Source organism: Delphinapterus leucas, chromosome 2, assembly GCF_059928025.1.
Source record: "Delphinapterus leucas isolate spDelLeu-1000000601 "Yukka" chromosome 2, BTC_Dleu_Yukka2, whole genome shotgun sequence".
NCBI classification, from domain to species: domain Eukaryota; kingdom Metazoa; phylum Chordata; class Mammalia; order Artiodactyla; family Monodontidae; genus Delphinapterus; species Delphinapterus leucas.
In genome coordinates this window covers 170,237,606-170,251,589 of record NC_143130.1, presented here as the reverse complement: position 1 = coordinate 170,251,589, position 13,984 = coordinate 170,237,606, and the positions used below count along the sequence as shown (strand labels likewise).

Below are 13,984 nucleotides of genomic sequence, written 5' to 3'. Positions count from 1 at the left end.
ACCATCAAAAATGTCTTCGGATGTTGCTAAATGTCCCCTTGGGGCAAAATTGCCCTGGTTGAGAACCACTGCTAAGCTGAAGGTCCTCTTAATAGAGTTTTTTCTGGTTCCCAGCCTGGCTTCATAGCCACCCAGCCAGGTTTCTTTCCAGGAGTGGGTCTGGGATGGCTTTGGGGGCCGTCTGTGCCCCCCGTGCCCCCACAGCTGCTGACGACCAGGAGGACTGGCTGGAGAGCTGACCACTGGCCATCGACTGCTTCTCCTCAGGAGTGACATGGGGCACTTCTGTGCACATTTCCTTGGCCAAAGCAAGCCACATGGCTATGCCTAGCCTGCTGAGTGAGTGAGCGTGTGTGTGTGTGTGTGTGTGTGTGTGTGTGTGTGTGTGTGTCCAGGGGAGTGCCCAGGAGGAGGAGAACTGTCATATTGGTGGTCACCATTAATGTCCACTTTACTAGCTCTTAGCCTAGCAGGGGTCAGCGGCACGGAGCCAGGTGTCCTTCACATCCATGCTCTGTGCTGGGATGTGGGGTCCCTGAGGAGGACGGAGCCAAGGAGGGCTCCTAAGGAGCTGTCCTTGAGCGTGGGTTAGGTGGTGGTGCTGGTGTGGCATTTGGGGTGGTGGGGACAGCGTGTCCCTCTGCGCACTCGGGTGAAAGAGAAGGCCCAGCCGCCTATTCGGGGAACCCTGAGTCCTCGGGAGACATTTCGAGGCCCTGCCTTCTGCAGCCTGGGGAGAGGCGGGGGCAGGGGCTTTGCCTGCAGGCCTCGTGGTGCTAAAGGGCCTGTTATTCGGGGCTCCTGAAATCTGGTGATTACCAAGCTGTGCTACAAATGGCTGGGATGTGAATGTGCCTGGGTTTCCACTTATATAATTACACACTTCCCGTCTCTAAGTGGTTTTTAGCTCTGGTGCAGGTGCAGCTTCTTTCTCCCTGCCTGTTGGCGTGGGGGAAACCTGTGTTTCCGGGTTGATCCCCTCTGCTGTGAAATTGCTCTGAGGCAGCCTGGCCAGCCTCCCTCCCCAGCAGGATTATCCTTCCTCTGCTGTGCACTGTGGCCAGCCCTCTGCTGTGCCTGGGTGGGAGGCAGGTGGCTGTGGCTTTGCATATCGTGAGAAAGCAATTCTTTTTTTAAATTTATTTAATTAATTAATTTATTTTTGGCTGCATTTCGTCTTCGTCGCTGCGCGGGGGCTTTCCCTAGTTGCGGAGAGCGGAGGCTACTCCTCATTGCAGTGCGTGGGCTTCTCATTGCGGTGGCTTCTCTTGTTGCTGAGCACGGGCTCTAGGCGCGCGGGCTTTAGTAGTTGTGGCTCGCGGGCTCAGTAGCTGTGGCTCGTGGGCTCTAGAGCGCAGGCTCAGTAGTTGTGATGCACAGGCTTAGTTGCTCCGTGGCATGTGGGATCTTCCCGGACCAGGGCTCGAACCTGTGTCCCTTGCATTGGCAGGCGGATTCTTAGCCACTGCACTACCAGGGGAGTCCCTAAAGTTTTTTGTTTTTTGTTTTTTTTTTTTTTGATGTGGACCATTTTTAAAGTCTTTTATTGAATTTGTTACAATATTGCTTCTGGGTTTTTTTATATTTTGGTTTTCTGACCGCGAGGCATGTGGGATTTTAGCTCCCCTGACCAGGGATCGAACCCCTACCCCCTGCATTGGAAGGCGAACTCTTAACCACTGGACTGCTAGGGAAGTCCCAAGAAAGCGATTCTTGATGAACCCAAGGGCCCCCTTTTTGGCAGACTTCACTCTTCTTTGGTCGCTGCTCTGCTCTCTCAGAGCACCTGGAATTCTCCCAGCTGTCACGGGACTTTTCTTTCCGTGTTGGTCAGAGGGTACCGCTGTCTCGGCCTAATCCCCTCTACCCTGCTGACTCACCATTGCATGTGCTTCACTTGCCCGCAGCCCTCGGTTCTCATACTTGCCCTGGAAGGTCTGGAAGGGTCAGACCCATTTAACAGATGTGAAAGCTGAGACCCGGGGCTGCTCAGCAACACGTCCTGTTCTTGCTGCTGGTTTTCGCGGGCCCCGCTCTGCTGTGAGGCAGGCCTGCTGGTGTCCCAAGGTGTACCTTGTTACCCTTCCTGGTGCGACACCCGGCAGCTGAGTCTCAGGCCTTATGGTGGCCTCTGAGTGGTTTGGGCTGGTGCCTCTGGATGATCGTGCCTCCCTGGCTTCTGGGACCTTGCTCTTTTCTAGTCCTCTTGCTTTTGGTCCTCTTCGCTGGACTCCTGTCCTGTATTGTCCCCCCTCTCTCTACACCGTGTCATTTGGGGTGATTTTTGTCTTCAGGAAGTGGGTGCTGCTCTTACTTACTAAGCTCTGCTGTATCAAGCAAGACAGTGGCCAGTGACAGAAACTCAAAATCCACAACTGAAAGTCTAGAGAGGGCAGGCTCTAGGCCGGCTGGATTGGGGCCTTGGCCTCTGGCAAGGGAGAGCTGGCCTTTTTTCCTGGTGTAGCCTCCTTCTTGAGAGTCTGCCCATGGTGTCGTCTGACGTTTCCGGGACGTGCCCTTCGTGCTGCTGACACTGCCCCAGGAGCCGTCCTGGAAAGGCCCCGGGCTGGTCTGGCTTGGGTCCCGCGCTCATCCTGCAGCTAAGTGAGGTGCCAGGCCACGTGCCCACCCCTGGAGGGGCTGCAGTGCCTCAGTTTTCTGTTTGCCCATCAGAATCACATGGATAGAGGAGGGGCAGTTCTGAAAGGGCAGGAAGGCAGGGCAGAACAGAAGTAACAGGCCCCCAGCCCCAGCGTGGGCCCAGCAGTCCTATGCGGTGGGGTCCAGTATTCTCCTCGCTTGACAGGTGAGGAAAGTGAGGCACGAGGTACAGTTGGGTCTGGTTCCGCGTTCTCCTCGTGGGGATGCCCCCCACCTCTTCCACGTCTGCCTGCCTCCCAGACAGGCCTGAACTGTTTGCTCAGCTCAGTGGAGGCTTCTGACCACCTCCTGGCACCACTGCGGTCAAAAAATGGAGAAGTTACCGTCTTCCTGCTACGCTCCGTCCCTGGTGCTGGCGTGTGTTCTCAGCCTGCTGCACCCAGACTGTGAGCATCACAGCTAGCTCTGGTTCTTTCGTGACCTCTACTCCTGTCCCCAAGACCTGGAGGGGCTGCCCCTGAACGAACAGGCCCCCGCCCCTTCCCGGGCATATCTGGTCCTACTGCTCCTCAAGCGGCAGGAGTTGCTCCTTGGGGACGAGCAGCTGTTCCACACCTGGCCGCTCCAGAGGACACCTGGGAGCTGGACGAGCCCCGAGTTCCTCTCAGACCCTGCCCTTCACCTCCTGAATCAGAGCCTTTGGGACCGGACCTTGAATTTAGTATTTTTGACAAGTTCCAGGGGTGATTCTTAGTCATCTGTCCTGGCATTTGGAACCCACTGGCCTGTGGGGTGACATTCTGGGCCCCTGGGCTGTGCCCAGCCTGCATCTTGTATCCACTTCTCATCGCCCCCGCCTGCCCTCTCAGTGGGGCTTATGCTTCCACACTCCCAGATGACTTTTGGGAAGGGGGAACACTCCTCGTGTTATTCCTCTTTAACTTCTTCTCCCCAGTGTCTGTCTGTAGTTGCCCTTCAGTTTTTGTTCGAATGGCAAATGCCGCCTCCTCCTTGAAGCCTTCTCTGATTGCTCTGTCTTCTCCCCTGAAGAGATACTCCGTTTTGTAAGTAAGTATTTTAAATTCCCCAAGGGTATGCTCTCCTTGGTCGTCTGGAGAGGGAGGTCCCTTTTGCAAAATGGATCCTCCCTTATGGGATATCCAGCTTTTGGAAAAGCAGGTTTATATTATGAGTTGTGAGGTACACCTCTGTCCAAAACTTATTAATCCAATATTTATCAAGGAAATGACAATTTAGAGCCTGCATTTTCTTGAGATGCAGGTTTTAAGTAAAATTCTTTAATTATTTAACTTTTATTGTTACTTTTTCTATAATTTTTGAGGTAGTATCTATGCTCATTGTCGAAAACTTAGAAACTACCAGAAAATGAAAAGAACCACACATCACTTCACTGCTGCAGCCACAGTTAACGCTGCAGTGTGTTCCCTCCCGATCTGTTTCCCCGGTGCCCAAGTATTTAAATGGGCTTAGCACCCAAACTGGATGCTCTGATGCGTGACAGTCCAGTGGCCCCGGAAGGGGTGTCATGGCGGCTCCTCTTTGAGCAGCACAGGGGAGCTTTTCTAGATAAATCCTGAACTCCTCTTCTTCACTCCATCAACTGGTCGATTGACCCATGCCTTCACCAGGCATCTACTTTATGCCAGACCCTGGGAATGCTGACAACTGTCATTTTGTAAAAAATAAAAAAATATAAATTTCCCTAGTTTTGGGGCATGCGTTAGAGGCACCTGGCACAAAATTCAAGAAGTGCACGAGGGTGCACAGTGAAAACGAAGTGTCCTCACATCACCTCCCAGCCACCTTTGCCCTTGCCCTTGACTAGAGGCCAGGCCACAACTATTTTCTGGTAGTACTTTCAGATTCGTTCTGCATATATGCAAGCATGCCTCTTTTGTCCTGGATGTTGTGCTTAACCCAAATAACTGTCTGCGGCCCACAGGGTTTGCATGTCGCTTTCCCGTAGCAGTGTCTTGGAGATGGCGAATGCATCATGGGGCCTGGAGCACTTCCTTGTCCTTTAAACTGCTGCATAGTACTCCTTTGACAGCAGGTAGTTTGTTAGTGGCCCCTCTTGGGGGTTTTAGGCGCTGCCAGGCTTTTGCTCTCTCGGGCAGTGGGGCAGTTAACGTCCACAGCCTGAAACGCTTTGCCCGTGCAAGTGTGTCTGTGGGGTGAGGTCAGGGAGCTGGGGTTTTCAGGAGGAGCAGTTTACTCAGTTGACGACAGGTTTGGTTTCTCTTCCCGTCTCCCCCTCCCGTCTCCCTCCCTCCTTCGCCCCCTCCTCCCGCTTCTCCTTTGGTGTCATGATTCAATTTCTGAACTTTCTGGTTAGGGCCGGGTTTCAGGAGCCCGCTGCTCGGGAAATGAACATTCTTGGTACCTTTGTTCTGCAGAGGTTTCAGGCGCAGAAGGGAGCCCCGGCAGGTTATACCTTATTTTCCTGAGTGGGCGGTGATGGGGTGCGTGGCATCCCACCACCCTAGGGAACGTGGTTTTCCGCTTGTGTCCCTAGGCTCCCCATTACACCGAGGCCCTGGGGCATGGAGACCAGGCTTGCCCTCTTGGCACCTCCTGAGCCAGCTGCGCCATGACTGTGTGGTGTGGGGAGCCCAGCTGCAGAGCCAGCACCCGCTCTCCTGAGGCAGCTGGGCCTCAGCTTGCCGGTCAGAGTAATGGGCAATCACCGCGGAAGGTGCTGCGAGCGCTCAGTGGGCCTTAGCTCCTCTCACCACGAGGGTGTCTGGTGTACGTGTGGCCAGATGTGTGTGGAAAGGGGACCCGAACCCCGTCTTTTCTGCCAGAGGTGCAGTTTATCCTGTTCTTGGTGCTCTGAGCTGCAGAGAAACTGCACTGGCTCCTGGGAGCTCAGCCCCACTTGAGGTTGTCAGTCTGTCCTCGAGACCACTTTTTTGTTTCTTTTATTTTACATGTTCCATCTGTTTTCAAAGTTAGAGTCCTGTTTGTTTTGTAGGACAGGGGTAAGGAGGGTGGGAACTGTCTGGGCTGATGTCTGATGTGGATGGATTGGAAGTGACCGCAGCCGCCTTCCTAAGGACACGAGAGCCACACGCCGGGATAACCTGGATGCCGAGAGAATTAACTTGGAGGGAGAAGCCAGGCCGGGCCCGGGGCCTGGCAGAAGCCCTCTCCACCTGGTGTGGGTCACCTACACACGGGCCTGCCTCCTGCAGGCCGTCTGTCTGTCCCCGAGACTCGTCCCCTGAGGCTCCCCCCTCAGCTGTTGAAGATCCCCATCCAGGGCTGCGGATGGGGGCGGGCAGGGTGAGGAGGCACGCTGAGCCTAGCCTAGCCCGTCGCAGTCACAGGCCACGTGACCATGGCGGGTTACCGTCACTGATGCTCCCTTGGGGCCAGGACGGTCTGGGGATGAGGCAGGGGCTCTGGGGTGTCCACAGGGCTCAGAAATGAATGGTGTGGGTTGTGAGCCGACGCCTGGATGTGACATGGGTTCTAAGTGACGCCGTCTGTCCCCCTGCCGTGGGCTCTGGTGGCCCAGGGCGGTGCTGTCGTGTCCAGCCCGTCCCCTCATGAAATCGTGGAAGCAGATGCATATCGGCTGCCATTCCTTCCAGAACTGCAGAGAAAGCTGAGTGACGGCGAGGACCCTGAAAGCATCAACTACTGTGGTTTTCAGATGGGGTTCCTCGGGGCCCGGGGTCCTGGGAGGTGTTGCGTGTGGAGGTGCAGGCAGCCGGGCACGTCCTGCAGTGTGACCTGGTCACCTCCTGCTGTGTCTTGCTGTCTTACGTGGTGGCCTCCTTGTGAGTTTCCACTCTGTGCCCCGGTGCTCGGAAGGTGCTGGGAAATGCTTGTTGGAGGAGCTCAGTGACAGACGTGAGGGTTGGCGCGTGTCACCCCCGCTGTGCCGTGTGAGGTGCCGCGCCTGCTCACCGTGGCCTGGAGGTTCCCCTGGGGCTTTGTGTCGCCTCCTCCCTTAGGCTGTGAGGCTCTCGGGGGCCCGAACCATGGCTGTTTCATCTGTATTGTCCCCCAAGGGCCAAGCCAGGCACAGGAACCGAGCTGCGGCTCCTGTATCTATGTTCAGGGGCGTCTGGATGCCAGGCGGGCGCACAGCGAACTTGCCTCAGACCCTGCTCCAAGGAGGGAGTGAGGGCGAGAGAGCCCCAGGCCTTGACCTCGCCTGATCACAGCCTCCTCTGAGTGTCTGTGGGGGCTCAGCCTCTGTTCTCAGGAAAGCGCACACGGCCCGGGCTGTTGGCATGCTGTCTGCGGTCCACACGCGCTCTGCCCCCAGGGGACAGCCGATCGGCGCTCCGGAACCATGGGCTGGGAAGCGGTGCCCCAAGTTGACCCGGCGTGTGCGGGCCGGGAGAGGACACCGTGAGTCTGGGAAGGCTTCCTGGGAGGGCGTCTGTCGGAGCCGAATCCTGAAGGCTGGGATGGAGGGTGGAGACCGAGGCTTGGAGATGCCACGCAGCCCTGTGTGTCCTGAACCGCTTGCAGTAAGGGCTGTGGGTGGGGGAGTTGGCAGGGAGCCTTTGTGTGCTCCTCTGGAGACACGGACCCCAACCCAGGCTCCACGGGGTGGGGTGAGTGAGGGCACGCGTGTGGGAGCACGGCAGCCCTGGGATTATGTGGGGAGACACGGGGAAGGCGAAGTCCAGGCCTGGAAGGATATTGGCGAGGACCGTGGTGGTTGAACCAGGCTCAGAGGGCGGGCAGGATGTCAGTGGGGCAGAGATGGCCAGCAGTGGACAAGCAGCCGGGCAGGACTGAAGGGCCTGGGGCCTCTTGCACGTGGGAATGTGGATGGGCTGCGGTGGGATGGGCTGAGGCCGGCCTGAGGGACTGGGCCAAGGTGTCCGACCTGACCCGGGAGGGAGTGGGGTTGGGGGGTTGGGTTAAGGCCATCGGTGGTGGGAGGGTCTTGGGGTGGTCCAGGCTGGAGCTGTGCCCCCGAAGCCTTGGCCCCGGGATTGGTGTGCGGAACGGCTGGCCGTGAGTGGCCTCCAGCCAGCTTTCTCTGGGCACCCAGCCCTCTCTTTCAGCCGCAAGGTGGCTTTGAGGGCTGGCTAGGAGTTCATAAACCTCCCCCTTGAAAACAAGGCCATTCTGGGGACCATGGCCTGAGAGGTGCAGCTGCAGTCTCCTCGCTGCTCTGCCTCCAGCTGGCCCTAGTGAAGTTTCTGGAAGGATGCTTCCTGCCTGCTGGAGTAACCTGTGTTCTCTTTGTTTTTCTCCACAGGAAGCGAGGGATAGAAGTCGTGCAGGTGAGTACAGACCACACCCTCGCCGTTGTTCAGCTGGGGGGGCCTTCAGCGCTCACTGTTCCCCCCTCTCTGAAGAGTCTGGGCGCTTGGCCTCTCCTTACGTGCTCTCGTTTTTAACTTCTCTCCCCGTGCAATGGATGTGATTGCCGCCCCGGCGGGACCGAGCTGGAGCTGGCGGTGTGTCGGGGTTGAGGAACTGCTCTGCTTTGCTGGTGCGGGAGTTGTGGCGCCCTTGGTGGGGGCGGGGATGGGCCGGGTGAGGGGCGTAGCCACCCAGCCATCGCCTGTCCTCAGGCTCCGCTGCGGGAGCTCCAGCCCCCAGGGGCTCTGCTTCGGCTGTTAGAGCTCTGGGGACAGGCCTTCTCCTACCCTGGACCATTCTTGTATTATGGCTGACGGTGGTATCGTCTTCTCCACCGATGCTCCTCCCCCTGCCCCAGGGTTCGTCCCCCTCCCCCTTGTCACCCCTTTTCTGCTCTCAGTGGCCATATCTGATCCTCCCGATGTACCCCTGGCCCCTGGAGTGTGGACTGAGTCAGTGGGGGCTCCTGACCCCTGTGTTGCCTCACCCTGGGTTGGACTTGGGTCAGGAGCTCACTGGGGAAGGGAGGATGGTTGGAGACTCTCCTGGGGGGGTGGGGTTGGGTGGGGCGGGGTGGGGCTTGCCCTGTGGGCCCAAAATAGATGACAAGCTCGGACTGCATTGGAGGTTGATCTGCCTGAGAGTGGGGAGGCCGGGAGGGGGGGTGGGGTTGGGTGTGTCACGCCAGGGGATCCCTCTGGCCAGCTGCATTTGTCCTGGCAATGACAACTCACGGGGGATGGGAAGGGGGCCACTGCTCTCTGTGGCGACATGACGATTCCCTCAGCTCTTGGTCAGGGGCAGGCTGTGACATTTGCCCCAGAGGTTTTGCCTGCTCCCCAGCAGGTAGCAGTGGGTCTTGGTGAGACCCGAGGGTGGCCTGGTTGTGCTTGCTGTCGCCCTCTCTGTTCCTGTCCAGGGTGAGTCTGCCTGTCTGTGCAGCTCGGCTGGCAGCGCTTCTTCCAGCTGTAGCTGCAGAAAGGGTAACCCAGGGCGGGGCTACCTCAGCGCCGATGGGGAGCCTGGCCCTCTGATACAGTATCTGCGGTAGGTTGCTGAGCTCTTCCTCCTGGCCTCGCTCTTCATAGCTTGTGGGTTGAACTTGTCACCCCAAGGCTGAGGTTTGTTTTGGGAGAGGAGGTAGTTTCTAGAAGCCTCTGAGCAGCTGTGTAGTTTTCATCCTGCCTCATCTTGGCTCTGCAGTTTCATGATCTGCACTGAGCTTTTCTGTGGACCTCAGTTTCTCCATCCATCAAAAGGGGGAGGTCTGAAGCCTACTAAAAAGTATGCTTTCAGCGTCATTTCTGATTGATTAGGAGTGGGTGCCTGGAGGATTCTAAAATCCGTGAATGGCTGAGGACAGGGATCGATTGGTAATGCCTGCTAGGGGTCCAACAGTGGGCAGAGGAGGTGCAGTTGTATTTGTGTCATTCTGGAGCTTAGGTGTTTCCTGCTCCAGGATGCTTTGGCTTAGTTTTGTCTCTCAGTCCTTTTTGACGGTTACCTTGGAAGCCCCCAGATCCTTTGTAGATGCTCCTATACCCACCACCAAGGCCTAGACCCATAGTTGGAGTGATCGTTGGAGGTTACTGTGTGAAGGGCCAAGTGCTTCCCTGAGGTTAGCTACAGCCTCCCATCAGGGTCCATGAGGAAATTTCTGTTGGGAGCTGTTTTTAGAGGAAATGAATTCGCGTGCTTACGAACAACCACTGCTTAAAAGGTGAAGAGATATCCTCTACCCCCAATATCTGATTTCTGTTCACACCAGATCCCGGACTATAGCACAGTGGGATGCCACCCCTCCCATGGGAGGGGAGAGGAGGGGGGACGGGGGAGGGTGCCTTGGAGCTTCAGGATGTGAGGGACAACCGAGGGGTCAGTGTGTTCTCTTTACATGGCTTCCTGGGAAGATGAAAACCTTTAATCCACTTTGTGGGTGGAATGAGAAACCGAAGCCATTGTTTTAGAATGTACCAGGCAGAAGAAGAGTTATGAAATCTTTTTTGATGCGTCTACTGTTCATTTTGGTGATGCCTTGAGGGAGGGAGGAAGTGGTGGCTGGGGACCAGCGTGAAGGCAGGCTGGAAGCTTTCCATGCCGACATCTAAAAATAAAACCCCCCACCACACCTCTCTCTTCACCTCCTCCTAGCATCCCCGAGTGTTTGGAGAACTTGAAATTTCAAGACGTAGAGAAAAGGCTCTTTGCAAAAATTGGAAACCAAGCCACTTGGCTTTTTTTTTCAATATCAGCCGAGCCTCTGTGCACCAGACCCCAGGCTGGTGGGCCACTGGCTGCTGGAGATGGGCGTTTGCCAGTCACTGGGTGGCAGTGACTGAAGAGGGTGAGAGTAAGCATACCACCAGCCTCCACCCAGCATTTCCTGTGTCAGGTGCTCTGAAGGCCATTGTCCCATTTTGTGCAGCCACCTGGTAATGTGAGCGGTGTTTCACGTCCATTCTAGAGATTAGGAAACAGGTTCAGAATGTTGTGACTTCCCTCAGGGAACTCAGCTGGTAAGCTGTCGAGTTGGATTTAAGTTCAGTTGGTTTGTCTGTAAAGCCCATGGTTTTTCTGATAACTGGGTCTCCCCTGCATGTTAATAGATGGCTCGGTTTACTACATGCTTCCATACCTGTTATTACCTGGCCTTTGGCTACTATTTAAAAAAAGCATGCTGGGACCTAGGGTCAGGAACCAAGACTGTAAAATGATGGTAAGACCTGCAGTGTTTGTCTTGGTCACGAGAGCTGTTCTTCCAGCTATTGAATGGCAGTAGTGACACTATGGGTGCTAACATCTGTTGGGCACTACTGTATACCAGGCAATGATGCCATTTAATGGAAGGAAGCATTTGTGTGTAACCTCTCCAAGGAGGGGGTGGGAGCACATTTAAGAAAGTAACTCTTGCAGATCTTCAGCCTCCTCATGTGTTAGTTCCCACAGCTGATCTGCTTGGGAAGGAGCTTGTAAACTCTCCCATCGGCCCTCCATCCATCTCTACAGAGGCAGTGCACGTAGTGGGGGTGGGAGCCAGATGGCCTGGGTTCATGTTTCTGACCGTCTGACCTCGGGCCAGTTTCCTAACCCCCAGGTGCCTCAGGCTCCCTGTCTGTAAAATGGGGATAATAGTGGTGCCTGTCCCCTGGGATTGTTGTGAGGACAAATTGCATTAATTTGGGTAAAGCAGTTGGCACCGTGCCTGGCATACTGGAAACTGGTTGTCTACAGGAGAAGCACACACTCTCATTACCCACAGGCGGATCTGAACGTGATGTGTGACCCAGGGGCATACATCCTTCTTGGGCACCATGTGACTGGTTGTTAGGATCCTGGGCAGGTGAGGTAGTTCCAGTTCTTTGCTTGCAACAGAATTGAAAGAGGGTCTGATTGAGTTGTCAGATGCTAGAACATTAAAAATGAGTTTTGATAATAAACTACTGTAATTCTTGCCGTATAATTCTAAAGGAATTCAGAGAATTTGCTATGGTAAATCTCTTTCCTTTCCATTTTAAAATTTTATTCGAATAGGTGGCTTCAGCACTATAAAGATTGAAAAGTGGAGATAGAATTGATAATAAACACTGCTTTATTCTAGCCGTCGGTAATAGTCATCTCTGGATACGTGAAATAATTTTTAAAAAATTACCATTCATCTCTTCTGAGATGTATTTCTAATAAGGTTTAATTTTTATGATTATTACTTATACAAATTTATAATATATTTCTGTTATATTGATCAGTTATGTACTAATAGTAATAATAATTCAATCCAGAAGAAAACTTTTGACACTCAGAGCTTTATGGTCACATGAAATTAAAAAGTTAAGACATTTATACTCTTTTTTTTTTGGCCTCATACTACGATAGACTAATCAATGAAAGGCCCTCAAACATGAAATACACTGTTAGTGGAAACATCTCTGAGGGATGTGGATTGGAAATTGGAGTTTGAGGAGGCAGAAGGAGCCTTGCTATCTTTCCACGTGTTTACGAAGCGCCCGATTCTGTAATTTTAAGATGGATGATGGTGGATCTCAGATCGCTATGGTATTTAGATTCCCCTATATCCATTTAAAAGAGAAACAGTAACAGTTTTATTCTGAAATGTTAATATTTACACTATGTTGGAAATTACATCCTCTACAAGTATTTAAACTTACGATGAGAAATTTTAGATGTCAACTTGAAAATGTGCAAATTGATATATAGTTTTAAACATTTGTTTTGGGAGGTTTGGTTTGAAGGCCACTGCTTTAGAGCATTACCCCGTTTGCTTCCCAGAACCAGGCTCTGAGGCAGACACCGCCTTGGAGCGGGGGACAGCAGGCCGGCTCTCAGGCCATCAGAGGCCCCGCTGGGACTGGGCCACTTGGCCTCTGGGGCCTGTGTGTCTGAGACTCAGAAAGGCTTTGGCGGTGGGCTCGTCTGCGGGCCAGCTGACCTCTCCTAACGTGGGTCTGTTGGGCCAAGTGATGCTTGATAATAATAAACACCTGCCGTTACCTGCGCAGGTAGCATGAGAAGCCCCAGGTAAGCCCGAGTCCAGCAGGGCTGGGAGGAATGGAAGTCCTGCTCTGTGATCAGCGTTGGGACTCAACTAGAGCACAGGGGGAGAGTGGGACAAGATGCCCTCCACCCCTGTGTCCTCAGGGGCTACCTGTCATGACAGTGACGGTCGCAGGTACCTGTTTGCCTCAGTTGTCTCTTCTGTACTGTTGTGATGAGGGTGCTGGACGCACAGGGCCCCTTGACTCCTCCATTTCAGGCATTAACAATTGGCCTTGCTGAGCCAATGAGGTGAGGGCCCCTCATCACTGGCAGGTACCGATTGGGAAGACTGGGCCCCCCACCCCTTGCAGCAGGATTCAGCAAACCTTTACTGGGTGCCTGCTGTGTACCAGGCTGCAGGTGCTGGGGACTCACATGGGCCCAGGCCACATCCCTGCAGCTCTCTGAAGTCTGCAGTTGGCAGCCAGGGGCCAAAGTGGTGGGGATCATGGGCACAGGCACGGAGGAGGGTCCTTACCCCTCCTGGTAAGTCAGGAAGGCTTCCTTCCTGGAGGAGGGAAGGGTGAGCCTGGCTAGTGGCGATGAGCCTTGGCCACCTGACAGAGCCCGGCTGAGAGGTAGGTTCAAGCCCACAGCCCCGGTCAGGGCTGGACCTGCTCCCGAGGCCCTGCTACTCCCAAAACAACTAGGTGCTAAAGTGACCAAGTGTTGAGCACGGCACAGCCATCACGGCCCTTCAACCCAGTGAACCTTTGTTGGGAGAAAACATTCCTTGGCCACTTGGGTCATCTGTGGCCTGGGGCTCTGCTGAGGGCTGGGCAGGAGGCTTGCATCACCCTTGCAGGGCGCCTTCCCCTGGGAGCATTTTCCACTCTGACCTGATCTGTGGGGAAGGCTTGGGACGGAAGCCTGTGGGTTCTCCATCCCTGGACCCCATCGCCCCTTTCTAGGACAACCCTGAATTCAGTGGAAGAAGATCCGGAGAGAACAACGTGCCTACTGCCCTGCCCACCTCCAGCCTTGGCATCCTCAGGAACGTGTACATCGCATCCCACCCCCTGCCCGCCAGGTTCCCAGGGCTGTCTTTCACCAGTTCTCCTCAAAGCGCCAGGGGAGAGGGAGATGACTGTTAGCCCGAGAGGGGTTGGAGTCTTAGTTTAAGATGCAAATAAGCAAGCTGTAAGTGTGAGAAGTACAGCTGCTGGTTCGAGATTCATTGTCCTCCTTACAAATTCCTTGAGAATTCAGACATTACGAAACCCCAGTCTCTGGAGCAGCCACTGTTTCTCAAGCCGGTGAGGAAGTAAATACATTTCCCCAGCTTGCAAAAGAGTGAAGGGTGGGCTGCAGGCTTTTCCTGGGGGTTACTGCAGAGTTGTCGCCTGCTTGAGATGTTGGAGTTCCTTGTGTGTTCGTCTCCCCCTTTCTGCACAAAGCATTCAGGGCAGGAGGTTGGGTGGCAGAGGATAAAGCAGAAGAGGAAAGACTAAGAAAGAGAGACAGACAGAAAGAT

General features: G+C 54.6%; 1 protein-coding gene across 3 annotated transcripts in view; it reads left to right on the top strand.

Annotated features, from left to right (window-relative positions):
* The window catches only part of ITPK1 (inositol-tetrakisphosphate 1-kinase), a 163,271-nt gene that overhangs the window by 32,183 nt on the left and 117,104 nt on the right, over positions 1 to 13,984 (top strand). For all 3 annotated transcript variants that reach the window (XM_089908144.1, XM_030761931.2, XM_022576240.3), the window contains one exon: positions 7,853 to 7,877. In XM_089908144.1, coding sequence (XP_089764270.1) covers positions 7,853 to 7,877 — 25 coding nt within the window. The remainder of the gene's footprint in view (positions 1 to 7,852; positions 7,878 to 13,984) is intronic.